The 26,355-nt window shown below is 38.7% G+C and overlaps 1 protein-coding gene across 12 annotated transcripts in view; it reads left to right on the top strand.

Annotated features, from left to right (window-relative positions):
* Positions 1–26,355, top strand: part of syd (JNK-interacting protein syd) — a 42,587-nt gene that overhangs the window by 1,097 nt on the left and 15,135 nt on the right. For 3 of the 12 annotated variants that reach the window (XR_015536995.1, XM_087355541.1, XM_022064824.2), the window contains exons 2-23: positions 647–767; positions 2,166–2,355; positions 3,166–3,304; positions 4,108–4,231; positions 5,415–5,532; positions 6,558–6,649; positions 8,080–8,115; positions 10,353–10,370; positions 11,741–11,798; positions 12,621–12,677; positions 13,261–13,408; positions 13,664–13,854; positions 14,684–14,851; positions 15,542–15,806; positions 16,526–16,702; positions 17,385–17,568; positions 18,246–18,458; positions 20,341–20,433; positions 20,935–21,091; positions 21,435–21,651; positions 22,099–22,270; positions 25,681–25,698. Coding sequence is in view for 11 of the 12 variants with exons in the window: in XM_087355541.1 (XP_087211667.1) it covers positions 647–767; positions 2,166–2,355; positions 3,166–3,304; positions 4,108–4,231; positions 5,415–5,532; positions 6,558–6,649; positions 8,080–8,115; positions 10,353–10,370; positions 11,741–11,798; positions 12,621–12,677; positions 13,261–13,408; positions 13,664–13,854; positions 14,684–14,851; positions 15,542–15,806; positions 16,526–16,702; positions 17,385–17,568; positions 18,246–18,458; positions 20,341–20,433; positions 20,935–21,091; positions 21,435–21,651; positions 22,099–22,270; positions 25,681–25,698 (2,956 nt within the window). In the remaining variant the exon portion in view is untranslated. The remainder of the gene's footprint in view (positions 1–646; positions 768–2,165; positions 2,356–3,165; positions 3,305–4,107; positions 4,232–5,414; positions 5,533–6,557; positions 6,650–8,079; positions 8,116–10,352; positions 10,371–11,740; positions 11,799–12,620; positions 12,678–13,260; positions 13,409–13,663; positions 13,855–14,683; positions 14,852–15,541; positions 15,807–16,525; positions 16,703–17,384; positions 17,569–18,245; positions 18,459–20,340; positions 20,434–20,934; positions 21,092–21,434; positions 21,652–22,098; positions 22,271–25,680; positions 25,699–26,355) is intronic. The other 9 variants (XM_087355543.1, XM_022064827.2, XM_087355542.1 and 6 more) reach the window with 8 other exon arrangements.

The following is a 26,355-nucleotide window of genomic DNA, read 5'->3' as shown; positions in this document are numbered from 1 at the left end:
CAGCCAGCAATTTTCACATACTTGAACTGAAAAATCTAAAAGAGCAAATACAGTCAAAGTTGGTTATAACGTCTGTCCAAGGGACCAGAGAAAGTACATCATAAACGAGTGCCACATTAATAATTTGCTCAGAAATAATTTATATTAGCTTCTTATTTCTGATTTTTTTATAGTTTAAGTTATTTTATAAGGAATCTATTGAAGAATGTTGCATGAATTCAGAATGTGTGTGGGACTTCAGCTGTGAGAATGCCACCATTGTTATCAAGGGTTTCTAATCTGTAATGTGTGAAAATGGCTTGTGCTCATGCCACTAGACAAAAGTAGAAGATGGCTGTCTTCTAGGTTGTAGCACCATCTAGTCTGGTTGAAGTTTACTTCTAGTGCTGTGTAGTCTGGTAGAAGTACACTTCTACCAGACTACATGGCGCAACAACCCAGAAGAAAGCTATCTTCAGACTTACTGCTGTGAAAACTTCACATCCTATACTTAGATAAAATTAGTTAAAACATTCTAGTTCATAGAGGAGTAAGATTTGAGCAGGTACTCCTTGCTGTACGGTATTCTCTGTATCACCACCATTGTTATTGTCACCACTGCCACCAATATCATCATTTTGTGTCTGAGCTTGATGTATCTTTCCAGAAATTATTAGAGCTTGAAGATGCTGGAGAAGATGAAAGAAAGGATCTGCATGGACAAATTGAAAGTCTGGAGTCAATTTTACGAATGCTGGAGCTGAAATCAAAGAATTCTTCAGATCATGGTATAATGCCTATATTAGTGCTGCCACTGTTTGGTTCATTTGAGAACATTAGTGTTCTGCATTTATTTTACTTTGTAGCTGGTTTATGAATTAAAATATTGAGAAATGTCAAAATGAACAACTGGAGACCTTAAGGTATGCTCTCACTGGAACATGCCACCACATAGCATGGCTCTGCACTTATACTATATCCTTGTATTGAAATTGATCTGCTCCTACTATAGCCCAAGGAAATTGTTTTTAATTAAGCGTTTGTGGACCGGTAGCTGAAAAGAAAACATCTGATTTAAATTGTGACAGCATCAATATTATTACTTAATGTATATTTATTACTTAATTAATGTGACTGTAATTTATTTCTTTTCTGATATGTTGTGACTATTTTAAAATAGCTTATTTATTCAGTGGAGCCTGTTTCTTATTCCCGAAGGTATAGAAAACTGAAGTAGAAAACTCTAAGGCATTACTACTGAAAATATGTACAAAGTAGGCAAGAATGCAGTGGTGTTAGTGGCAGGAAGCCTCCTAAGTCCTGGTTGCATGAAAATGGGTATTTTCTCAGATTTCATGTCGTCTAGAGCAGTGGTATTTAACCAGGGGTACGCGAAATTAAAAAAAAAGTTTAATCAGTAATGTAGTTAATTTAATTTATTTTAGATGTAGATTATATACTACGTATAACTTGAATTATACACCTTTGGGCGTACAAAGTTGAAGAGAAATTATATCTGGGGGTACGCGAACCAAAAGGGTTGAATACCACTGGTCTAGAGGACAGACAAGCAATAATTCCAGTGCTTCAGACATCTACAAGTCACCAAATTCAGACAGTGACCAAGAAGTGTCTGAAATCAGCATGTCTAGAACAGTAACTTCAGGATAATCTTCTTTATCAAATAAAACTATATTAGAGCCATTGGGAAGGCTTCTTGATATGAAAATATGGAACATCCACTCATTTATTTTTTATTAAATTTGTTGTTGAAGTAAAACAGTTATTCTTCCAGGTAAAAGTGTTTGTTAAACAAGAGGTAATTCAATCAATATCAAAAGTACAGTTGATTGCTTTGATGGATTCACCTGCTAGGACATAGGCTTATTAAAGATTTTTTTTTTGTACAAAAGAAGAATTTGCTTTGAATTTAGAAAAAAGTATTTTGAAAGAAGTAGTGTCTATGATTTCTTTAATATTTTTACATAATTATAATTGTGTTTACTTATTATGTTATAATTTGTTGTATGCAGAAATTGATCTTTTTAGACGAAAAATCAGTAACTTATTAGTACTCTTTCATTAGTGTGGGGCCATACAGGGTGGTGGCACGCCGTGCTAGCGTGAGCATATCGTAAGGCTTAAGCCTGTTATGGCCACCATAATTTATCACTTCCTTTTTCCAGTGTGTCGACTGGAGGAAAAGGAGCAGGAACAGAAGCGAGAGTACGCCAAACTTCACGAACGCTACACAGAGTTGTTCAAGACGCACATGGACTACATGGAACGTGTCAAGATTATTATGGGAAACACAGAACGATTGGAGGGTGTGGCACGTGGACGTTTACCACAAGTGAACCTTGCTCAGCTCAACAGGTTTGATTTGTTATTTGTTTATGTTTGTTTAAAGGAGAGTAAATGTTAATAATTTTATTTCCACTAGCAGGGTGCCCACACTGTTTACCGTAGAGAAGTATGACGAATTGCATTTCTTACCAAAATTTATTTATCATAGGCCTGACCATTTGATATCTCCTGTTGAGTATCACAAAATATTATATTTATTGTCCCTAAACCCAACATCTTTTGGAATTTAGACCATTCTAAAATCTCTTCCTGGTTCCAAGGAATAGGCATGAATAGCAAGACAACTTTCGTGCAAATCTGTATCTGATCTTGAGCAGCGATTGAACATTTACACTCACAATTTTAATTTTATATGAGATTTATATATGTCCATACGTACAGTGAAATGCCTGTTCAATGAACGACAGAGTATTGAAACATCTAGTAAAACAATTTTTTTCTGGACCCCATAAATTTACTGTATGTCTTTATGTAAAATTATTTTGGATTTGAGGTTTTCACAGCGGTGAGTCTGAAGATGGCTGTCTTCTGGGTTGTTGCGCTGCCGTGTAGTCTGGTCGATGTTTACCAACGTTTCAGAATTCATTCGCCCTGATGACGGAGGCAGCATGACCTCTGAAACGTTGGTGGACATCTACGAGACTACACGGCAGCGCAACAACCCAGAAGACAGCCATCTCCATAAACATGGAGACTGAGGTAATGCATTGCAGCTCATTTGACTGACTTGTTGTTGCTAGGTCGTTAATTTGATTATGTTTACGTCTTCGGTAATAAGCACCAAGGCTGTTGTGGTCTGTATGTGGTGTGCCTTTGCAGATCTTCTGGTCCTGTTTCTTTTGGGTTCACATCGCTTGAGGCTGGGCTGAGGTCAGTAACAAGTCCTGGAGAATATGTGGGATCTACGTCACCTCCTGACAGTAATCACTCAAATACTAGTCTGCGAAATGAGCTACAGGTGAGGTGTTGGTTTTTGACAGCATTTATAAGTATTAATTTTTCCTGTGTACCCATGTCGTAGTTGCTGATGCGTATAAATACCTTCGTACACTAATAAAGAAGTTATATTCATTGCTTCTGTAATGTGGGAAGTAATAGCTCTTCTTCTTTTGATTTCACCTTTCAATGACGTTGCATTATTAGCGTAAGTTTTACAGAGTTTGAACTATAGAATGTGGGCTACTTGGCTGAAGAGCTGAGTCATTAGAACAGTGAAGTTCGGTAAAGTCTTTGTGTGAAAATTAGTGAATACCGGACTGAAATACTGCGTGTGAGCGAAGAAGTGGAGAAACGAACAAGCGTTTTGGAGACCAGTAAACTGAAAGATGTGATATCCGTATGTTGCTATTTCAGGTGTTTTAAGTGCAGTAAGTAGGAAGTAATTATCAATTGTGATTGTGGTGAAATAAACCCATCTTTTTTGCTAGGAAATTACGTGGCGTCATTGCTACACATTACGATATGCATTTTTCTCGTGGGTTACTGTGCTAAGCTGTTTCCAGATTTCCTGCATCTTTGTGTTCAATTTTGTGTCCATTAAATTTTCTTCATTGAAGTTTTCTGCTTTGTAGTTTTTAATTCCTTCAAAGTCGGACATGATAAGTATTTCACTTTAGTAAATTCTGGTGTTTGACATTGAATTATATCTTTGATACTTGGTAAGAATGAGTTAAGTCGAACATAATTTGTATTTATTTAAATCCACCCGAACTTCTTGCACTCTGAGAGGGAATGCACTCTAGAACTGTTTGTTTGTTTCAGGAAACTCAGTTGGGTTCAGAGAGCTCTCGAGTGGTAGATGAGCAGCACAACAAGAATAGAGAGACTTCGGAGAAGGGTCAGCTAACAGACACCATTTCAACGGAACATCGTGGCACAGTCACAAGTAGGAACAAGCAACTAATTGCTCTCTTGGTTTCTTTGGGGGTTCTGGTGTCTGGCATATCCGCACAGCCAGCGTACCAGTTGTCGATCGCTGCAGTGCTTGGCTGGACGTGGATCACTTCTTATATCTTTGCCGGTGGTCTGCTTGTTGCTTTCGCCACCTCCAGCTTTAGGGGCGTGTTGACCGACCTGTTGCATTCCGTGATGAGTTGCTGCTTCATTTCTTAGTTTCTCGCTCAGTCACTGGTTGGCCTCCTTTTGGAAGCAATTCTCAGGTAACCCAAGAGCTTGATGGCTGCTGCAGACTTCTAATGTCTTGCCACTCAGCTGAATCCTGGCCTTGATTTGAGATGAGTAAGCTGCTGCCAGCTGGTGGTCTTTGCACCAACCCTTTAGAGTGCCTTCGTATTTCTCTCCAGCTGGGACGCTTTAGGATGTCAGCATTTTGTCCGTGTAATGCCGCAAGTAGATGCGCAGTCTTCCTGTAATTGCAATGTTGGATCAGTTCTTGCCACTTCTGACCCTGCTCGTAGCATATAACATTGACAGCGTGTCGGTTCTTCGCAGCAAAAGATTGATTTATTCTCTACGGCTATTACAGTTGATAGTGATTTCCTCTTTAATGCTCTCAAAGTACCTGAAATATTAATACATGATTAATTGTTATTAATTAGCTATCCTTCAAGTATTTCAGTTTCTTGGAGTGTAAAATGCACTTGTTCTCTCGCACGTTTCTGCACTGACAAGTGCAGTACTCCAGCTTACGATTCATGAGTACTCTGACATGAAAAGTCACTTATTTCACAGCAAAAAGATGAACACGTGTGCACCTTTTTTGTATGGAAAAGAAAGATTCAGAGACTGGACAGGCTATATCAGGGATTTCTTGCTCTTACTGCTGCAGCCCACACTTTTCTTGGTGAATCTGGACTCATGTGTGCAGGGGCCCTTAATGGTGTAATACGAGTTTGGTCAGGCTTCAGTTGGTAACGTGCATCCTCACAGTATATGTCTGCAACAATATTTGGTATGTTACGTGATTTTTAGGCTGGAAAGCATTTTAAATGGAAGCATGCATTTAAAGATGTGGGACAGCTTTAGATTCAAACTATTTTAACGTTTAAGATGAGGTAGTGTGTCAGGTGGAGTTTTCTGTTCGTAATAATTGTTGTGTGTTTGTGTAGGAGGTGGTTGGGTTGATGGATTCAGCCCTGATACAAAGGAGTCTACACCAGAGCTGGAGGATGTAGAAGCTCTGATGACAACCATTGTTTCACCAATTGGCAGAAGCAAAACAAAAAAGTGAGTGTACTGGAATTACTTACAAATTTAAATCAGGAATTAAGCTTAACTTTTCTCTGTCGCAGTTGCATTCCTAGAGGCTGGTTTTCTACTGGTTGTAGGTCACATATGTCGCTAGTTGGCATGAGAATACATGTGTTTTATATAATGCGTAACTTTCACAGCAGCAGTCGTTAATAAATGACTACAGGTGGTCCGCAAAATGTCGGAGACTTCTAACCATTTTACACACCTGTTGACCTGAGAGGATTTTATTAGCGTGTGTTTTGCTTTGTAACATGTGTACTCATCTGGTTTTGTTGTATCTGATGACAAAATATTTATGTTTGAATGGTGTTATACACAGTGTGTCCCAAAATTTTCCGGACTGGTTTAAAAAACATGCTTGTCTTCAAGTAATTAAATTTTTTATTGAATGTTATTCAAAATACATTCCATCTGCAGCAATACACTTATTACAACGATCATAAAACTTTTGAAAGCATTGCTGAAAGTCCTTCTTAGTGATAGCCTCCAAGAAGTCGGTCGCAGCTTTTTGAATTTCTTCAGCATCTTCAAAACGCATGCCTTTCATTTTAAATTTTAGTTTAGGGAACAAAAAATTGTCAAAATGTGACAAATCATGCAAATAAGGGAGATGCTTAAGAACCACAACACCTTTGGATGGCAAAAACTCGCGAACGACAATGGTTTTGTGAGAAGGGGCATTGTCATGCAAGAGCGACCAACTGCCTTGTTGATGTTGTGGGCGAACTCTTCGAATTCTTGCCATTAAAGGTTTCAAAACTTCCAAGTAATACTTTCCATTGACCATTGTGACCTCAGGAACAAACTCTTTATGAATGATAGTCTCGGAATCGTAGAAAATTATGAGTATTGTTTTGATCCGGTACTTTTCCACGCTGCAGCAGCACACTTTGGTACTTGGAAAAAACATGGTCTGTTAGTTTCTACAGCAGTGGACAGAGGAGTAACAACACACTATATCAGATTGTTGCTAGTGAGAACACGTGTTTCTGTTGCAGAGAACAGAGGAGTGGCAACACGCTGTATCAAGAATTGAGTTTCCAGGATGCCGAAGCTCTTGTGGAGATGGACGAGGGGGCCGACATTACAGGTAACAGCTTTTGCTTTCATTTGTCCATATTTAGGATGATATGTTTAAAGGTTGGTAATTACAAACAAATTGTTGATAAATGATAAAGCCTGCCTTCTGGGTCATCAGAAAAAGATGTTCTAATTTTTTAATTTCAGTACTTTTTGTCACTCAGAGCACAATATTAATTGCGCACAGGAGATTGTTGTTCACAGAAAATTGTTTTTAATATGTGGTTTCGTAGCGTTCAGTACTATTTGCTGAATTTAATTGACATGCAGTATTTAGTAACAGTGAGGAGTGTTTCTTCGGTGATGCAGCCTTCAGTTTGTAAACTTCTGATATATTGTTCCTGTAAAATTACTCCTTCAGGAATTATCATAGGAAGTAGTAACAGTTATTGTCATCAATTGAAGTTTCCACCAGTTTGGATGTTGCATGAGAAAACCTTTTGCCTTTTATGAGTGTTCTTGTATTTCCCCCCAGTTACATTTTGTTTATTGTACCTCACTTTGTCTCTTCGGTGATAATTTATGTACAATCTTCATGTTTTCCCTTGTTAAAGGAATCTTGTCATCAAAGTCCATACCACTTGTCCCTTAATTTTACAAGTTTTTCTTTTTATGTCTTAACTCATACATATTTTTTGTTTATTAACACTATCTATGACATTTATCCATATATTTCACTGACCATAATTGCCACTTCTGGGCACGCTAAATATTTGGGGTAAAGTTGTTCGTACTCGTAATCACCCACCACCTGGATAGAGATGAATGGGAAGTGGTGATGTAGCTAAAAGCGGTCTTGATCTCAGCACTAGATGGAGGTTGGTGGTCAGCTGCATGCTTTGATTGCTATTTTCTTGGGAAAATGTTGACTTGGTAACTCACCGTAGCTTCTTCCACTGTTCGTACGGATCTGTTCTACAATAAAACGCTGCTTGGTTAGATTAATCTTATGTGGGCTGCAGTCTCTTGTGGCTGTCACTTAAGTGTAAAATATACTAAGTATTCTGACAAGTGATTAACTGAGAAAACTGAGTTTACTCTTTATGAAGCAGGCCAGTGAGAAGTACGGAACGATTTGCAGCTCTGATGTACCCAGATATACGTGACTCGCATCATTGATTTAATATTTAAACTTGTAGGTAGAATGTAACCGTCTGTTGTGCTTACTGTTTCACTTGTTTGCGTTGTTAATTAGTGACGTAAAGTTTATTTATAAATGTCGCCGTTGATGTCCGTAAGCTTTCTTACAGTTCCTCCTCTTTAAGGTGCCATATAAAGGTATTTATCTTGATGGGAACACTGGACATTGCTGTTTAAAATCTTAATGATGACATTAATAGTAAAATATACTAAAACACTTCTGTGTTTTATTCAGAACAGCTGCTGTTTAGAATTTCTTTACGCAGTTCCAATATTGTGTTTATTGTTTTACTGCTGCAGGCAGTTGGGTTCACCCAGGAGAGTATGCCTCGTCAGGTTCGTAACAGAACTTTATTAGCATGATCAATTGCACATCAGAATGCACTGCATGCTCTATGTACGAACCTGGTGTAGTTACTACTTGATTGTTTCTTTTGCATGTAAGAACACTTTTATGGTTTATTTCTTAATGGCAAATGTAAATTATAGGCAGTACACTGACAAGGGGGCTTGGTTGTTACCCTCTGATCAGGCTCTGGTTTTTGAGTGTGGCAGTATGCACTTAAAACAGTGCTTCTGTCATTTTAAAATGTTAATGAGGGAAGGAACAATTTTGCAACACCACTATATGCATGATATTTATGGCAATTAAAAATAAAGGATACAAGAATGTGCTTGGGAATGGAACAGGAGTTGGCTGCACCGTAAGTAATCATGTTCCCAACCGAGCTGTCACTAACAGTGTGAAAATGTTATACTACAAGAATATGAAGCAACATGAAGAAGGTGGAAAATAAAACTACGTTTTCCGAAGAAATGGTAGAGTGTCTAAACCTGATATCTTGACCAGCAATCGAGAGGAGGGTACTTTGTTATACTTCAAAACTAGAGCAAAGTTAGAGGGTTACAATTGGCTAGGTCTCATTGTGTGTGTGTGTTCATAAATAGTTGTTATGTTATTTCTACTCAAATTAGTAATTTTATATACATCTTATGACTGAATAGTGTATAACCTGTGATCCTTTACATGTATTTACTTTCCTAGAATCCTACATTTTCTGTGTGGAGTGTTGGTATCCTGATTGTCACTGTCTGAGAATTTTGGCCCTGAATTTTCTGAAGTTTGCCCAGGCACTTTCATGCTCCGACGACATCCATTATTTTCATGTTAATTTTATGTGATTGATAGTGCCCGAACAGAGGCCCAGTGACCGATTCCTCCGCCATTCCCATTGCAAGAATGCCTTATGGAACGTTAATCATCGCTGTCAGCTTGAGACCTGTCCAAATTATGTGATACGCATGTGCACTTCTCTTGCTTACAGTCACAGTCTTTATTTATCTGACTTTATAGGCTAAGAACAGACTTTAAATAGCACTGAATAGGTTGGTGTATAGTTGGCGCAGTAGTTTTTGGCCGGTGGAGGAGCTGGTGGACGGGCCTACTCTGTGTACCTGGGGTGGCAAGGTCATTGTATTTCTTTTGTTTGGGCGTTGAGTCTGATAAGCTCCTCAGTGCAGTCAACATTATACTATCGCACAAGAGACTCGCTCCTAGCCTTCCACTTGAAATTCCACCGGCCAAAAACTACTGTGCCGTCTATACCTGTAATGTCTTGTACTTGTATTTGTTTGAGTATGATTGTCTTTGCTGTGTGTTTGCTCCAGTTCGGCTCTGGTTTTGCAGCATGAAAGTTTATCCTCCTGTGTTACTTATTTTATGCAGTTTTATTTCCAATTTTCCTCAGTATTAATCAGCTGAGTCCCTTTGTAATTACCACATATTATAGATGTATAAAAAGTGTTGATATTACCAAACCCTCATATGTTTATTATAACCACATTAACATTTGTGTTCTTTGTTTGCAGTTCAATGATGTACATAGATTTTTCTTCAGTGTTTTAGTACTTGAAAAACAAAGGATGAAAAAGGGGGGTTTTTATATTAAGAGTGGCATTAGAGAAGTAATTAGTAAGTGAATTAATTTGGATTGCCTGATAATAAACTTATTAAGAAGTTTACTGTCCACGGAATTAGAGATTAAAATATATGGAATGATTTTACCATATATTTTGTTTGAATTTTGAAACGAAAGAGGCACAACAGCTTGCTGTAATGGTATTGTGTTTGTGAGTTACCTGAATCACATCTCGGTCAGGTTACTGTGTATCTCAGCACAGTTTTTTTTTTCTTTTTTTTTTTTCCTTTATGTCTGCACAGGCATGCATATCATGATCACCTTCCCATCTCATTTTACGTTATATCACCTCATCAGTTGAATGAGACAAATCATGAAATGAAGACCTTACTGCTTAAATCTCATTTCAGCCTTTGTTATGCAAGTACGACGACCGATGGAACGTTGTTGAGTAACCCAGGAACCTCTTCCACTGTCCCTGTTGACATCCTGATGCATTAAACTAAGTATTTGGGTTTGAAGTTGAAGCCTGTTTGGCGTGCACATTGTGAATGCTTTCTGCATTGCTTTTAACTGCTGACATGAACTAACATATCAATTTCTGTTTTGCTTTTTTTTCATCTTCACTGGACATACCGGCTTAATCGTCTGCAGTAAATGACAACTTCTTTGGTAAGAAGAATTGATATAGTCATCACTTGTGATTTAAAGCTGTGTCTTTATCTTAAAGTATGACACTGAATTTTTCAAACTCCTGGATTTTATTTCCTTCATCAGATTAAGAAATGTGAAGTGTTTTAATTTGCCTCTGAAATGTCCCAACAGTTGTTTTCCTTTATTAATTACTGGCTCACCACATTTCCCTACTTGTTTCAGGCTGTGGTAGAACATATCCGTATTCATTTGATGTTAATTTCATGAGGTGTTTTTTTTTTTGGATGCGCTTCAAATAACTTAAACACAAGAGTTATTCATATATTATTCTTTAAATCTTAATGCAAAATTAGTTTTTATATAAAGTGGCCACTGCTCAGTTATGTTTAATTTTCAAATATGTTAGATGTGGCCATTTATAATTCTGAAGCCTTACGAAATTTGAGGCATATTTATGTATAGAGTCAAACTTGGTTGTAACGTCATCCAAGGGACCGGAGAAATTAGCACTAACTGATGATGAACAAATTTCTAGGATCATTTTGTACAAATAAATATTAGATGCTATAGCCAAGGTGTCATTCTAACTGAGGTTGCTATAACTGAATTCAGCTGTAGTTACAAAGAAAATGTCATAATTATGACATGGGTTTCAGAATGTTTCTGTAAGTCCATTACCAAGAAGAACATTGTGCATGCACCTTAACTACCTTGGTGCGGATGATTTTTTAACATTTTGTATTGTAAAAGCTACTTGACAAAAATAAAATAAAAATATAAAAAGTGGTTGGTAACGGGACTAAACATGTATGCCAAATTTCATCAAAGTCCAAGACTTTGAGATTCATAGGGTGCGTCGGTCTTTCACAGAGTGATGGATACATAATAATCACTGAACGTAGTGGTAGACTGAGTGGTTAACACTCCTGCTTCATATTCGGGAGGTCCCAGGTTCAAATCTCGGCCTGGAGACCGGCTATCCTGACCGGGGTTTTTCTTGCTTTTCCTCAGTCCTAGGAAAATGTCGGGATAGTACCTTACATTAGGCTATGACCTCTTCCTTCTACTTCCGTTCCAATTCACTATTATCCTACTGAAAAGCATCATTAAATAAACTACAGATAAGTAATAATCAGACACACTACTGTGTCGTGCTATTGACAGGTCACAAATTTTCGAAAATATACATCTTGAAGCTGACTGTCACACTCTGTAGTCTCACAGAAATTGATTGAATATACTTCCTGCCTCCATCATCAGGGTGATAGAGGCAGGAAATACCAGTGAAATGTAATTCACTATATGGCACAGTGTCACAGAAGATAGTCGTCTGTATGCTCGTCCTCGTGGGAACATGTAATCTCATAATACACGTCTTGTGTTTACAGGAATGGGCAAAGAGGTGGAGAACCTCATCATGGAGAACAATGAACTACTTGCGACCAAGTGAGTAACCCTCTGCATATGCTCCATTTTCATCTGTTTTAGTGAGATGTTTGTGGTTTTTCTTAGTCTGTCTGGCACAGTACTTTGAAGTAGGTTGTGACCTTCTCCTTCCAGTTCGTTGCTAGTCACCATGAATGTCTTTTTACGCTGACCCCTTTTTCCTTTAATACAGCCAAGGTCACCTTTGTGGTCTCTCCCTCTAGAACTTCCAGGCAAAATGTGTCTCTTCATCAAATAAATTAATATCAGCGTAGTTTAAATTGTCACGTGTCCCATTCAATTCCAATCCTGGTTTCATGGACGTTCATAATGTCATATTCTGATGTAAAGATGAAAACCTAAAGCGTTAAGTCGTCTTCTTGTTTCAAACCATGTTGAATAGGAAGTTCATCAGACACATTTATTGAGTCTTTTATATGTGGTGTGTTTGACTAATTAAGTAACCAAACAACCAACCAGCTAACTGGTTGGCTAACTAATTTTGTTATAAAATCCTCTTGGGCAATCAGCTGTTCCATTATCCGGTTTGTACGGCATCTGCTTGTGAGTTCACAAAGTAATTTCCATGATTAGTGTTGTCTTTGGTCAGATATTAAATAACTTATCAGTTGTAGTCTCCTAGGCCGTGATGCTTTGTAGTCTTGTTGGTGGTGACAAACACTTCAAAGGAATATACCACCTCTATCGTCAGGGCCACTTTAACCTTTGCTGTGAGAATCTCATCTTACGTTAAAGAACTTGCTTTATTTGCACTGTATAATTACATATTATTTGTATTGTTAATTTATTGATTTTATTTTGTGCATTTTTCCTTTGTTTCAGAAATGCACTCAACATTGTGAAGGATGATTTAATTGTCAAAGTTGATGAGCTTACAAGGTAAGTAGATTGGTGTTCTTACATTTCTGTGAACAGAGATTGATGTCTGACTGGTTGAAAACACACTTTGGTTATAACTAGAGTGTAAGTTTAGTAATTTTACAATTGTAGCCCTCGGTGGACTAGCGGTTTGCGTGCCTGCCGCTGGACCCAAGGTTCGCGGTTTCAAACCCGACCAAGGATGATGGATTTTTAAGGGTGATAAAAATCCATAGCACAACTTCCTTCAGAGGAGAATTGAAGCCGGCGGTCCCATGTTGTAGATTTACGGCATGTAAAAGAACCTTATGAGCATGATACGAGATGTTTCATAAGCAAAATTCTGCCGCTATTTCTCACCCAAGTCTCTCCTGATCTATTACTAGATGGCTCTGGCAGTCAAAAATTGAACTTTTTAATTTCATGCAGTTGGTAATATCAACGAACTTAGTTAATTAGTTAATTTGTTATAAAGATCACTTCTGGAGCAAACACCTGGTCATTTACTGTTGTAAGTGATTCTCTCTTTCTGACCTGTATGTATATTATTCATTCGTCAGGATTTTATTGTGACACAAATGAAACGGAGCTTCTGCTGTTGCAGTGAACAGGAAATTCTGCGGGAGGAAATCAAGTCGCTGTACGCTGTAAGGGGCCGGCTGGGGCAACGAATCCAGGAGCTGGAGGAGGAACTGAAAAGAGTGCGTGAAGAAGCAGAACGCACAGCTAAGGCTTCCAAATCTGATGACGAAGTATGTGTGTCAATATTTTTTGGAAGCACTTTGCCTGTTCCTTTTAAATCTCTGCTTCGTGGTGCCATCAGTTTTGTTTCATTACTGAGTATTTTAATTTTAAATGAGATTTGACTGATTTTTTATGTGATAAGAGGTACAGTGCCATTTTAATATGTTCTGTCAAAGAGGAGCTTAGTGTTAAATTTACTCGTGTGTTCTAAGTACTAAATAAATGTTCTGGGAATCAAAGAAATGTGTTGTTTCTATTGCAAGCAGGAGGATGTCCCAATGGCACAGAGGAAGCGTTTCACAAGGGTAGAAATGGCGCGAGTGTTAATGGAAAGGAACCAGTATAAGGAACGATTCATGGAACTGCAGGAAGCCGTTCGCTGGACAGAGATGATTCGAGCCAGTCGGAATGATCCCACGTTAGATAAGAAGAGCAAGCAAAGCATATGGAAGTTGTAAGTGTGATTTATATTCTGTGTGCTTTGGAGGATAATTTATTTTTTTGGTTGGATGACTTATGGATATGCTGAGAGTTAAAGGTTTTTATGTAAGATTTGAGGTTTTCACCTTTGCATGTTTTGTCTGTTTTGGAGCTCCATATATACCATATAATTATTTTATTTCAGAAGTTTGTTTGTGTGAGGGCGAGACAGGAAATGTGCATATCTTGACACTTGATAAATTCAGTATTCTGGTGTGTTATCGTTTGCATTTAACTAATTTTTCTTTGAAAGTAAATTATGTAAAATTTGTTAAGCATTTTTCTTTGTTGTCATCTTCAGTATTTTAATAAAGTTTCCCTTTCCTCCAAACAGAGATTTCATTATTAGTGTGCATACAAAGCAGTTGAAACCAGACACCTCCAGTTGCTGCCAGAGTTATGAATGTATGGAGCTTTGTCTCCACAGCTAATTCAAGCACTTTAGTGTGTGTGTTTGCATTTTCCACCTACCTATGATTCTGAAAAGTGAGTCATGCATTTCTTTGTGCTTCAGGCATCAGTCAGTACGTACAGCATTGTGCGTTCCTCGGACTGACACGACCTGTAGCCTGTCTTGCATCTTTTAGTGTTTGTGGAAGTGAACTTTTGTATGCTTTGTTTTTGTTTCTGTTTATTTTGAGGCAGTGTTTTGCTTGGTACTTTACTTAACATCAATTTCCTATAGAGTCTTCACCTGCCAACGACTGTGAAGAAGTGAATGTATTGTTTCCCCCCCCCCCCCAAATGTTAATAAAATTTTGTTGCTATCATTCAGAGTGACTGATAATTGTGTTTGTTTTCAGTTTTAGCAACTTGTTCAGCGCAACAGAACGGCCGCAACGAAAACCTCTGCCTTATGTTAATGTGCGCTACAGTGCACCTACGCACCTTGTGAGCCCAGCCCTTGACACCATGAGGAAGCGCTCGCTAAATGATCGCAAACGTGGTCTTGACTTCATGGATGGCGAACTGTGAGCATTTTTATTCTGAATGGTTCTGACAATGGTGTAATACAATCTGGATTGTTGAGTTTTTGGGCCTTGTCCTGTGATTGAGGTTTGCTCATTCTGACGGACCCCACAGAGTATGTGCCCGTCCCTATCACCACACCTGAAGACGAGGACAGATGAGTTCTCAAAACACTGTGTAGTTTTACGTCAGATGATGAACAAGGTCTGAAAACCCAGCAAAACAGATTGGGAGCACTTTGTATCTTACATATTCTAGATATGTATATATGTTTAGACGTCCTTCATCTCTCCGTAAAGGACTGAATACATTTATATTGAGAATCATATAGCCTGGCATAGCTACTGTGATTCTGACAAGGGAGGAAAGTGCTATGCAAACTGTGGCACAATCAAATCTTTGTAACCTTTCGCCAAACTGAATCATGTTATTCATATACAGGAACAGTAAAATTCAGTTTTGAGTATTTACACAGTGTGCAAGATGCAGGACTTCAGGTTAATGGTTGATATGATTTTGTGTATGTCCCTAACAAACTCATTGAAGTAGAGTCCTTGAGAAGCATCATTTGCGCAGCTAGGAAAGAAATTACCTCCCTTCTTTATAACCTGAAGTTGGTGACTGAGTAACTAAACTATTGCATCTGTGGAATACTTTGAGAAAATATAAATCTTATTATCTGTGGATACCAGATCTTCAGAGAAGCTTGCCGCTCGCCGTGCAACTGAGAGACGAGAACAGTACAGACAGGTGAGAGCCCACGTTCGCAAGGATGACGGACGGCTACAAGCGTATGGTTGGAGTTTGCCTGCCAAGGTTCCAGGATCTGCGGGTTCGGTTGCACAGACCCCACCGACAAGTAATGCAGGCCGCCAGCTCACCACAAGTACCAACCAAGTACCAGTGCCAGTACCTGTGTACTGCCGCCCTTTGAACGAAAAGGAGCCTGGTATGAAAGTGAGTAGTATTCGTCTGCTAGGTCATCTCGTGGCAGAGACGTCTTCATTCTTTTGCATCCTCTCATCAGAGCTCATATGTCCACTCTTTCCCTGCTATGTTTTGTGTGTCTTCCCCCACTTGTTATCTCAGTCTAGTCAATTAATCTTTTAAGGTCTCGCTTTTTTCAGAATTACTGTATTGTTCATTTATATCTGTGTCCGTACCACTGTATCATTCATTTCACACATTCTTTGTAGTCTTACAGTCTGTTACTTGTTCATATCTTGATTAATCCCACTGGTTGGAAGTTAAAATACCAGACGTGGCACGATGGTGCAGTACTTTCTTAAGTACCGAGGCACTTTTTGTCTAATATAGTACAACTCAAATATCTCATCAGCTACTTGATATAAATTCATGGTTTTAAAGTAAGTTATTTCAGGAACATCATATTTAATCTTACTTAATTTTTAGGATTTGGAGGTAGTTACTTAGTGATGAAACAGTGCGACATACTTTAGAGTAAGTGTCTCCTGTTTATTCCTTTACACATCAGTGTTTAATCATCCATGTATGTTGGCCACTTGGGAGTCATGATTTTGTTCCCACCCAGTCATCACTGTGTAAAAATCTGAGAGTGCACTTTGTATTTTGTATTTTGACGCCGCATTTTCTGCAGTTTGGAAAGGGTTTGTATGTGTTTACTAATTCTGAGATAATATAATTTTTCCTGGCAGATTTGGTGTGCAGCTGGGGTAAACCTACAAGGAGGCCGCACACGTGATGGTGGTAATCTCGTGGGAGCAAGTGTGTTCTATACTACAAGTCGACCCGAGGGCATGGAAAAGGGTGAAGGGGAAATGCCAGAGAAGACAACTGGCAGTGAGGTAGACGACCTGGATCAGGAACTCAGGGTAAACACCCAATTATCTGGGTTAATGAAGGGGAAACGACATCACTGGATTCATACAACACTGTTTTTCCCATAATCCTGTCTTGTTGTAATTTTCATCGGCAATAGTTCTGAGAGGGTCAGCCTGATAGCATCATTTCGTGGATGCAATTACTCAGTCCCTACCCCTATAATCTTTGGCTGATTCTCTTTTCTGAAGTTTTTCAATAAACTGAAGCTGTTTTTTTGTTTCGAGTACAACTTTCTTATGATTTTCAGCCATCTTACTTAAGAACCGTAAGTGTAAACTATTATTTTCACCTAACCTAATCCACAGTACATCATAACAGGATTGACTGTAAGAAGTGTTTTCAAACAGAGAAAACCTACTTTGCCATCCTTTGCATAAACCAAGCCATACTGGACTGAACCGAGTTCAGATGCCTAGTAAAGTGATGTGGAAATATTTTTTTAAAAAAAATCTGTTTGTAGTATTTGTATAAATATGGTATTGGTGAAATGTGGGCATAATGTCAAAATGTTGAACATAGGATTTCCTTTAGTGGTGATATATTTCAAGAATTTCCAGGATTATTACAATTTTAGAAGTGTTAGAGTAGCCGAAAACACCTGTTAATTGCGCAGGTAACTCAACCATGTTTTCATTATGTTCTCTCCCATTCAGAAAATGGTGTCTTTTCCAGAAAGGAGAGAAGCTGTGTCGAGAAAGCCAGGAGCTAGAGAGACAGCTGTCCAGTTTAGTGTGGATATGCACTAGCACCCATGCAGCAAGCAAAGTGACTGTCATCGATGCCAATAATCCAGCAGATATCCTCGAGTCTTTCAGTGTATGCAGCTCTTACCTCCTCTGTATTGCAAGTGTGCCAGGTACGTTCATTGATAAAAGGCGATTGTACAGTCTTTCAAGCACTCTCCTTGTAGAATCCGTTTTAAACCCTCAACACCGTCTGAAATACGTAACATGCCAGTAGTTTTATCACATGTTGCTGCCTGTTGTACGAGACGTGACAGCTGAGGTCCCAGAATGTCCCTATAAAAACTATTTTATTAGTTACACACTAATGGTTGCTCTCACCTTTGAGTTGTCATCTCGCATATCACATCAGTACACTTCGCGAATCAGTGTTTCCTCTTCTCAAAGCATTTGTGGAACTCGTCTTTTTGAATTCTCTTCAGGATGGTCATCGGATGGCCCTGAATGTTGGCATTGTCTGAAAATCTGTGGCCCTTCAAAGTGGTCTTCAGTTTCAGGAGTAGCCAGAAGTCACAGTGGGCCAAATATGGTGGATGGTCCAATTTCAGTATAATTTTTGTGGCCAAAAGTGTCCGGACTGCAGGCGTGTCTGGAGCAGGGCCATTGTCATGATGCAGGACCCAAGTGTCAGGCAAAAGTTAATGTCTTCTCTGATGAACGGCCTCGTGTAACCTTGCATATTTTTCGAAATGACGATGCTCATTCACTGTCTGACCTTATTCAGCAAACTTTAAGTGAAGAATGAATGCTCTTGTGATCAAAAAAAGCGAATTTATGTTGTATGTTTTAGGTGCACAGGAAGGAGACTATTCAGAGTCTGATATGGAGGTAAACAACAAAGAGATGACGGAACAACAGGAGAAAGAAGTCTCGTGCGTGTCAGCGGAAAATGAAGTAGAAGATGCAGATTCAGGAGACCACGAACCAAACATTGGAAAGATTTCGTTTGTAAGCTGTGCAACAGGCAGTAGCCATCCGACAAGTGATGCTTCAACCAACAGAGGTATGCTTGCTTCTAAGATTCAGTCATATTTGTAAAAATATTTCAGTATTATCAGAATTTCTTCATTTTAGAGAACACATCAGTTTATTTTTTGTTCATATTTGAGTTTGCTGTTTTGAGGTTGTTTAGTCAGTAAAGCGACTGACTGAGAGTTGAATTTTCACTTTATTGTCATGTTCAGATCTGCTATGGAGCCCACCAGTCTCCTCTCCATTGGGTTCCATTAACTCTTCCCACAGGGTTAAAGTATGAAACTGGTCACTTGGCCCCATCCAGTGCAGAAGTTAGGAAAGAAATGGAATCATACCCCATTCGCAACTTTGCCATTATGTCTAACTAAAATTCACTATGCTCAGACATATGAAAATACTTCTTTTTCTGCTGCTGCGGCGATGTAATCAACATCTCAAGTCTCTTGAAGCTGTGTAGCCGTATCTCCATGTGCGTGGTACATAGTGGAGTAACATGGGCAGTTATTCTCATGGTAGGGGCAAGTCACTGATGATGTAGGACTTTCCATCAGGTTTCTAATTGTAAAGTGATTTCTGGTCTAGTAACTCCTCTGAATTATTTTATGAGATCAAGTCGTGGTGGAGGTCCCCATGTCAGCACAGATGTGAGGACTTTGCTGTCCATTCTTTTTTATCCAGCCAATGGTGGCAGGCTGATGGTTCTGGAGGGGTGTCCTTTCCAAAAAAGGCTCTGACATGGGCAACAAGCCCACAACAGCAAACGTCAGAGAGCAGAAATATGACTGTTAAAGTTGTTTATGTAACGATATCGCCCCTATGTTGAGTAACATACAGATTGAAAGACGTGGTGCAATTCAGGAACTTCAGGTCAAGGGTGGTCATTCATTTCTTGATGCTCAAAATAAGTTCCTTGAAAACAAACCTAAGACTAGGACTCAGTCATATGCATTACTTCTTCGTTATTCACAAGGTATTGATGCCGCAACACACACCACAGCATTACCGAAGCTAGGCAATATATCAGCACTGCCCCACTCAGTTTGAGGTTTCCACCCGGACTGAAGATCACCCAACTCCCGCCATGCCATGTGTGAAGATGTGTGCATATAAACCAACCCAATTAATGTTAGACGGCTTTGGAATATTCTTTGAAAGTCTCCAGTGAAGAAACCATGCCGGTCCTGGTCTCGTTCAGAACATGTAGGGAGTTGTGCAGCATGATCAAAGTTGGTCCTTTTCAGTGGATTACAATTCTGACATACCCCCTCTCAATTTAATTCATCGCCTTTAGTGAGGCAAACTTTTCACAGCATTAGAACGCTGTCACAACATGTTCCCCCAGCCCCGACAGTATCCACAACGAAACGCTGTCTCACCTTCCAGCTGTAGGCAAGGCGTTTATGCTGTACAAGAACAATTGAAAGTGGACACAGCTTGGAACCAGGTGCCTACACAGAAGCCACTGTAATCCGTGTTTTGAAACTCGGCAAAGACCTCTTGCTGGAAAGTATTTGCACACTGATCAGCCTCACTAATTGCCTGTGCAAAGCAACAGAGTGCATGGTAAACCATGTCCCTATAACTCTAATGTTTTCCACTTGCACGGCTTACTCATCGCCCAGATGATGGACGCAGCAAGAACCTCTGAAACATCAGTAAACTTCTGCCAGACTGCACGTCACAACAACCCAGAAGACGGCCGTCTTCAGTGTGAAATGTATTTGTATTTCATACTGGGTGAAGGTTTTATTGAAATGATTGTACATTAGAACTTTGCATTTTTCGTATGTGTTATGAATCATCTGGTGCGTTACTGAGAATGGTTAGTAATAAAAGTTGTTATTAGAAAATATGCCTAGAAATGATTGAAAAATTAGCTTAATTTTGAGAGCTATGACATTTCTTTACAGACCGTGACAGTATGGAGACAGCGCCTCCATCGTGGCATCTGGTGAAGGACATTACAGCAGTTGACAGGGATGGACTTTCACAGCTCTCAAAAGGTTAGCTATCTGATAGAAGTACAAATATTCTAAGATGAGTCTGGAAACATGTACAGTTTTTCCAAAGAAACTGCTTCCATGAAAATCATTTGTAGACACATTTTGAAACATTTTGTATTTATTAATTTTGCCTGTGTCTGCATTGGTCTTTTTTTTTAATCCTTTCCATTACATTGAATCGTTAGTTCACAGTGCTGTCAGCCCAATCTTGTAATGTATATATAACACCATGTGTCACACTGTTAAGCACATTCTAGCTGGCCGTGTATCGCTCTAGCGTACTACTACAATAGCCCTTTATTTAGAGCCATTTTATGTGCAGTAGTTTTGTTTGCTGCCATATAAAGTATTTCCATTTGTTTTTTATCTGTGTTTCATTTATCATTATCAAACTCCATGATAGTTATTTTTATCAAGAGATTGTCGAGTTCCAGTGGCATTTGTGCTTTACAGAGTGTTGTGGTTTTATTATCTGAACATGTTTTCCGTTGTGTGGAACAGAGAATGAACTGTGTGAGGAGGCAGAGAAGATGAGCAGTGTGCTGCCCACCATGTGGTTAGGATCCCAGAATGGACATATCTATGTCCATTCAGGTGTTTCTCAGTGGCATCGATGTTTGCACTCAGTACGTCTCAAGGACTCTGTACTCAGCATAGTGTAAGTATAATATCTTACATTTATAATCTAAGGGCAGGGGTGCACGGAAAGTACAAAATAAGCTGAAGCCCCGCAGAGTAGGAGGGCGCGGCGGTGTGCGCGGAAGGGTCAGGGCGCGAGCCCGCCTGGAGCCGCCGCCGGTGCAGATCTTGGTGGTAGTTTTTGTCAGGAACGTTAATGTATTGTTGGTGTGTGTCTGTATTCAGTGGATATTGGGGATATGAATTAAAATAGAGTGTTTGTTATTTAATCGTCCGTTATACTATAAAACGTAAAGTCTGAAATTATGATATTGATTTATTTTAAGAGAAACTCTTCACTTGGTATTTTTTGCGTGTTTCAGTCATGTTAGTGGCCGTGTATTGGTAGCGCTTGCAGATGGGTCAGTAGCCATATTCTGCAGGGGTCCTGATGGTCAGTGGGACTTGGGAAGTTACCATTTAGTTGATCTAGGATTGCCTCATCACTCCATTCGGTGCATGGTGGCCGTCTACGGAAGAGTGTGGTGTGGCTACAGAAACAAGATTCATGTATTACACCCAAGAAGTCTGCAGGTGGAGGTGAGTTAGTTTAACCTTGTAATGGTGGGAATTTCAATTTTTCATTTATCATCACGGACACATTTTATTGTATTATAGACTGTGCAGTATTGTAAACGTTTTAACACCGGTTGTTGATTTTAACAGCAATGTATGAATGCGTAAAATACAGTCTTTGTGAGGAACTGGGATGGAAAGAGTGAAATTTCAAATGGGCTCCTTTGTTCTTCCTTTTCTTAATTTTTGTTTTTGAGTGAGAAATTCAACGGCTTCTCCTTTAAGAGAGTTGGCGATCAATGAGTGTTTATTTTGTGCAAGTAACAAAGTTTCTCAGTAGTTTTTTTCAGCCAGTTGAACTGATCATGCAGCCAATTTGACATATTATATTTTAATTGTTAGAATTAGGTGTAATTAGTAACTTTGGAGAGAAGAAATATATATATATATATAGTGTATTGTTTCTTGTAGAAGTCCTTGGATGCTCACCCCCGGCGTGAGAGCCAGGTTCGTCAAATGGCCTGGCTCGGAGATGGCGTGTGGGTGTCAATCCGACTGGACTCTACGCTGAGGCTTTATCACGCCCACACATACCAACACCTCCAGGACGTCGACATTGAACCTTACGTCAGCAAAATGCTAGGTGAGTTTGAATTTTCCGTGTTTTACTCCAGCTTTTCTCTACCTGACATGAGCTTCTGCTTCCAGTCCTCTGTATTCTTTAAGCGGGCATTTAAACATCACAAGGGAAGAGAATGTTGTAATTTTCTGAAGTCAATGTCTTGGTTCAGAAACCGGAAAAATGACAAAATGATGTCATGTAATTACATGTCAAGATGTATTTAACATCGTTATAAGCTAACAACTGACCAGATAAATGGTACTGTTTAACGAGCTTAAAGGTCTTAATTATTAGGATTAGAGATAGTTTTAGAGCTTGCAGCTAGATGTAACGAAAGAGTGCACTTAGGCATAATTGTAACAAAAACTTCATTTTTGAACGTACTGTAGTCACAAGCAACTGCCACTTACAGCCTAGATACAAATCCTACTTCTGTATGATGGGGGATCTTCACATTTCAGCACTGCTGTAGCAAGTAAGATTTGAATCCTATGGATTTCTATGCAGAACTCAGGTTTATTGGACAAAGTTGTACACATGGGAGAACTTTGGAATCACACAGCATGCTGAAGTAGAAACGAGAACTGTACCAGAATAAATGCTCAGTGTACAATATTTGTAGGTGCACAAGTGTTTTTTAAGCGTTCATTAAAATAATTGTGACCATTTTCAGCAGTTGGCGTAGTTGTTTGTAACTACTGTGCATTCGGTAATAAAGTGTTGCATTAACATTTCGTGTTTCTTTACTACCAATTAAAAGGTTTAAAAATGCTACATCTTGATGATTAAACTCTTCATGCCTCGCATGTATAAATCCTCTTAAGTTCAGCATTGATTAACACTTTGTACTTTTGGACATTTAGTTATGGGGCACTCTGTATGCTGAGAATTTATAGGGAAAATCTTAAAGGGAGGAGGTAGAATAATTATTACATGTAAAGTCAGTTAATTTAGGTTTTAGTAATGTGTCATGATTAATGGCTTATTCGTAAAGTGGGTGAAACAGAAATCATAGCGAAGTGTGCATTCACATACAGGATTTCTTTATTGCCTGTACTGGGTCTTAAATGTGAATTCAGTGAAATGTGCATAAATTAGACATCGAGTCAATGAAGATTTTGAAATTACGGTATGTTTTTCACTCTTACCATAGATTGAGTTCTCAGACAACTTTCATTTTAGTTCATACAGGGTCATAATAATTCTTGCTGTACTCAAAATTGCAATTTAGCTTTTACCTCTATATTCAGTTATAAAATAGAAAAATTCTTCCTAATTTTGGTAGTTCATGATTTGTTTCCGTTACCGGCGCTGTTATTGCCGACACAGTCGGCATACGATTCTCTGACATCTGATAACACAGAGTAGTTTTTATATTACAAATGTAGATCTGTCCGTGCTGTGTTTATCTGTAGTCTGCATTGATAAAGTGCTTGTAGTAGCTTTGGCTGTGATGAAACTGATTAGATAATAGCCAATATGCTTCATTAAAATAATCGAATAAAACACGTGTGATGGCGTTGCTGTTGAAGTTGGTATTTTTTGAAAAACAATTATTGTTTTCTGTTTTCTGAGCCAGATGTTTTTAAAATTACTAGGGGATTGGCTGTAGAGGCATCAGCATCAACAGAATTATGTAACCCTCTATTACCACTATTACTTACTAGATGATTAAATCAAGGTGTTCTGACCTCAAATGTCTTTGAAAATTTACAGATGAATAAAATATTAATACAAATAGCAACACCAGAACAACATTTATGTCTGCTGGTTACAAATACGCCAAATATGCCAGTGGTATTGAAGACATGACCAAAACAATTATTCACTTACATGCAAACCTTTAAAAAGGCTTTATTTGTAAACAGCAAGGCAGGCAGTAACAGCACATACTTCTGCTAACACAATGATAACAAAAGTACGCAACTCAACAAAAATTTCTGGAAGGCCTACACAAGGAAATAAAACTACAAAGGTTGCTCTTCCACTGTGGAATAGGGGCTGACATTTGAGTGAGGAAGGCATTTTGCTCAACTACGCGAACGTTCCACTCATCAAAATCAGGAATTCAAGACTCCATACAAGAGGCACATCGATCAGCAACTGTATCATACGCCATAAATGAAACACATTAATAAAAAACACAAGTGTTTCACCCATCAGAAGCAGCCATTAAAAATACTACAAAAGACGCACACGTTCTACCCATCTAAAGCAGGCTTTAAAAACGCTGTATAAAAGTATAAATAGAAGCAGACTGTGAAAGCAAAAGGAAAGATAAGAATCTTCACAGTAACAAGCAAATCTATGATATCTGTGAAGGTGGACGTCTTTGGATGGTGGTGCAAAGACCCAAACCCTACAACGGACGGAGATTGCTCACTTCAAAATAAAAAAAAACATGAACGTTGTTGCTTTTAGGATAGACATCTGGGAGCCTGAGTACAAGCTAGGTGCACAGTCACACCCGTTGCTTTGGCAATAAAACTTTTCACACACTTATTATTCATAATGCGTGAGATTTTCTTTGAAGAGCTCCTTTGTTCCTGAATGTTATAGTGCATTTATAATAAATAATTTCTGCATTGGTATAGTTTACTTCTAACTTTTTATACCAATGTCATTTAGGGTTCTAATTGTTAGAAGCTGAATTTCCCGTCACATTCTATATGTCTTTGGGATCCGCTCGTATCCTGAACTTGTTATAATCGACATACCAAATTTCGCTGAAATCAGAACAAGGAGAGTTGCTCACTTCAGGTGAAAGATCGAATATATGGTTACAGAATTCACAGTGCAACCAATATAAAACATATTTTTACGTGGGAAGGTGAAAATAACATTCAGACCCAAGAATACGCTATAACCTGTAGTATATTAATTAAAACTTGAGCAAGATGTAGGTCATGTTAATTAAATTTGACACGAATAATTGTGGATATCTTTCATTCATTATGCAGTAATATTGTAAGGTCTGAAAGTGCACATTTAAGCATAAATTTTTTTAAAAAAACATTGCATGCTTTTGTTAAGTTTATACAGCAGGAAGTTTGTCGACAAACAACTTTTGGCCAATCATGTTTTAAGAACTTTGGGGCAGTTCCGTATAAGTGCCAGTGTCATGGAAACTGATCTCAACTGCCATAATTTTGCCTCACTTAATGCTTGTCTGTGACATGTTACAGATTAAACACGTGAAATTAGGACTTGGAAGTAAATAATCCTTACCTGCAGCTAGTGCGTTGTTTAAATCCTGTCTGGTGGCTTTACTCTTTGTATCTGCAGCATCCTAGGAGCTACGTATCACTGTCAACACTAATCTTGATTGTTTTTGTTGTGTTGTTCTATGCTTTCCTCTGGTCTGGGTGTTGCACGCATTGCATTACGTGCATACGTGCGTGTGATGTGCATTGCTGTGTGCACTTGTGTAGCAGAGTTTCCTGGACGTAGTAAGCACACTTTCAGTTTTTATTCTGTTGGTATGCTTGTGATTCTGTTTTGCCTGCCGAAGTAACTGCTTGTTCTTGCTGTGATGTAGACTTTACCTAACACCGTCATCATCAAGTTGTGCGCTTATTTTCCTCTTTTCATAAGTTGCTGTGTGAGATATTTTTTATGAAAGAACAGTCCCAGTGTTATTAACAAATATGTGTGCAGACAGTTTCAGTGAAAGGTAGAATCTTTGTGGGTAGAGTATGCAGACACTGAAACATATCTTAAATGGGTTCTTCACAGTTTGAAGAGCTTGGAATTTTACAGCTTCTTAAGACTCCTGTGACTTGCTTAATCCAGTAATAACGCAAAATATGTCGTCAGGTATCAGGGAATTTTGCCTTCCTACCTTTGCTCTCACTTATGTCTATTCGTGCGCCAACCTCCACCAAGTTATCTCCAAGATAAGATCTCTTCCCTGAATGTCTTTCCACTAATGTTTGGCCTCTCTGGGAAAACCTTGTTTGGGGAATGATCTTGCTAATGATTTTAATGGCAGTGACTTGTGCATATCTCATCTTCCATTCATATACTGAACCCTTCATAAACTAAACCAGAAAAAAATTTGGTATCAGGATTCATTGCATTGAATTCCAATTGCTGAATATATTAAT

This window comes from Zootermopsis nevadensis, unplaced genomic scaffold, assembly GCF_977971745.1.
Source record: "Zootermopsis nevadensis isolate Lab colony 2312 unplaced genomic scaffold, Znev_1.0 Znev_ptg000024l, whole genome shotgun sequence".
In the NCBI taxonomy this organism is placed as follows: Eukaryota; Metazoa; Arthropoda; class Insecta; order Blattodea; family Termopsidae; genus Zootermopsis; species Zootermopsis nevadensis.
This window is presented reverse-complemented; position numbering and strand designations above follow the sequence as displayed.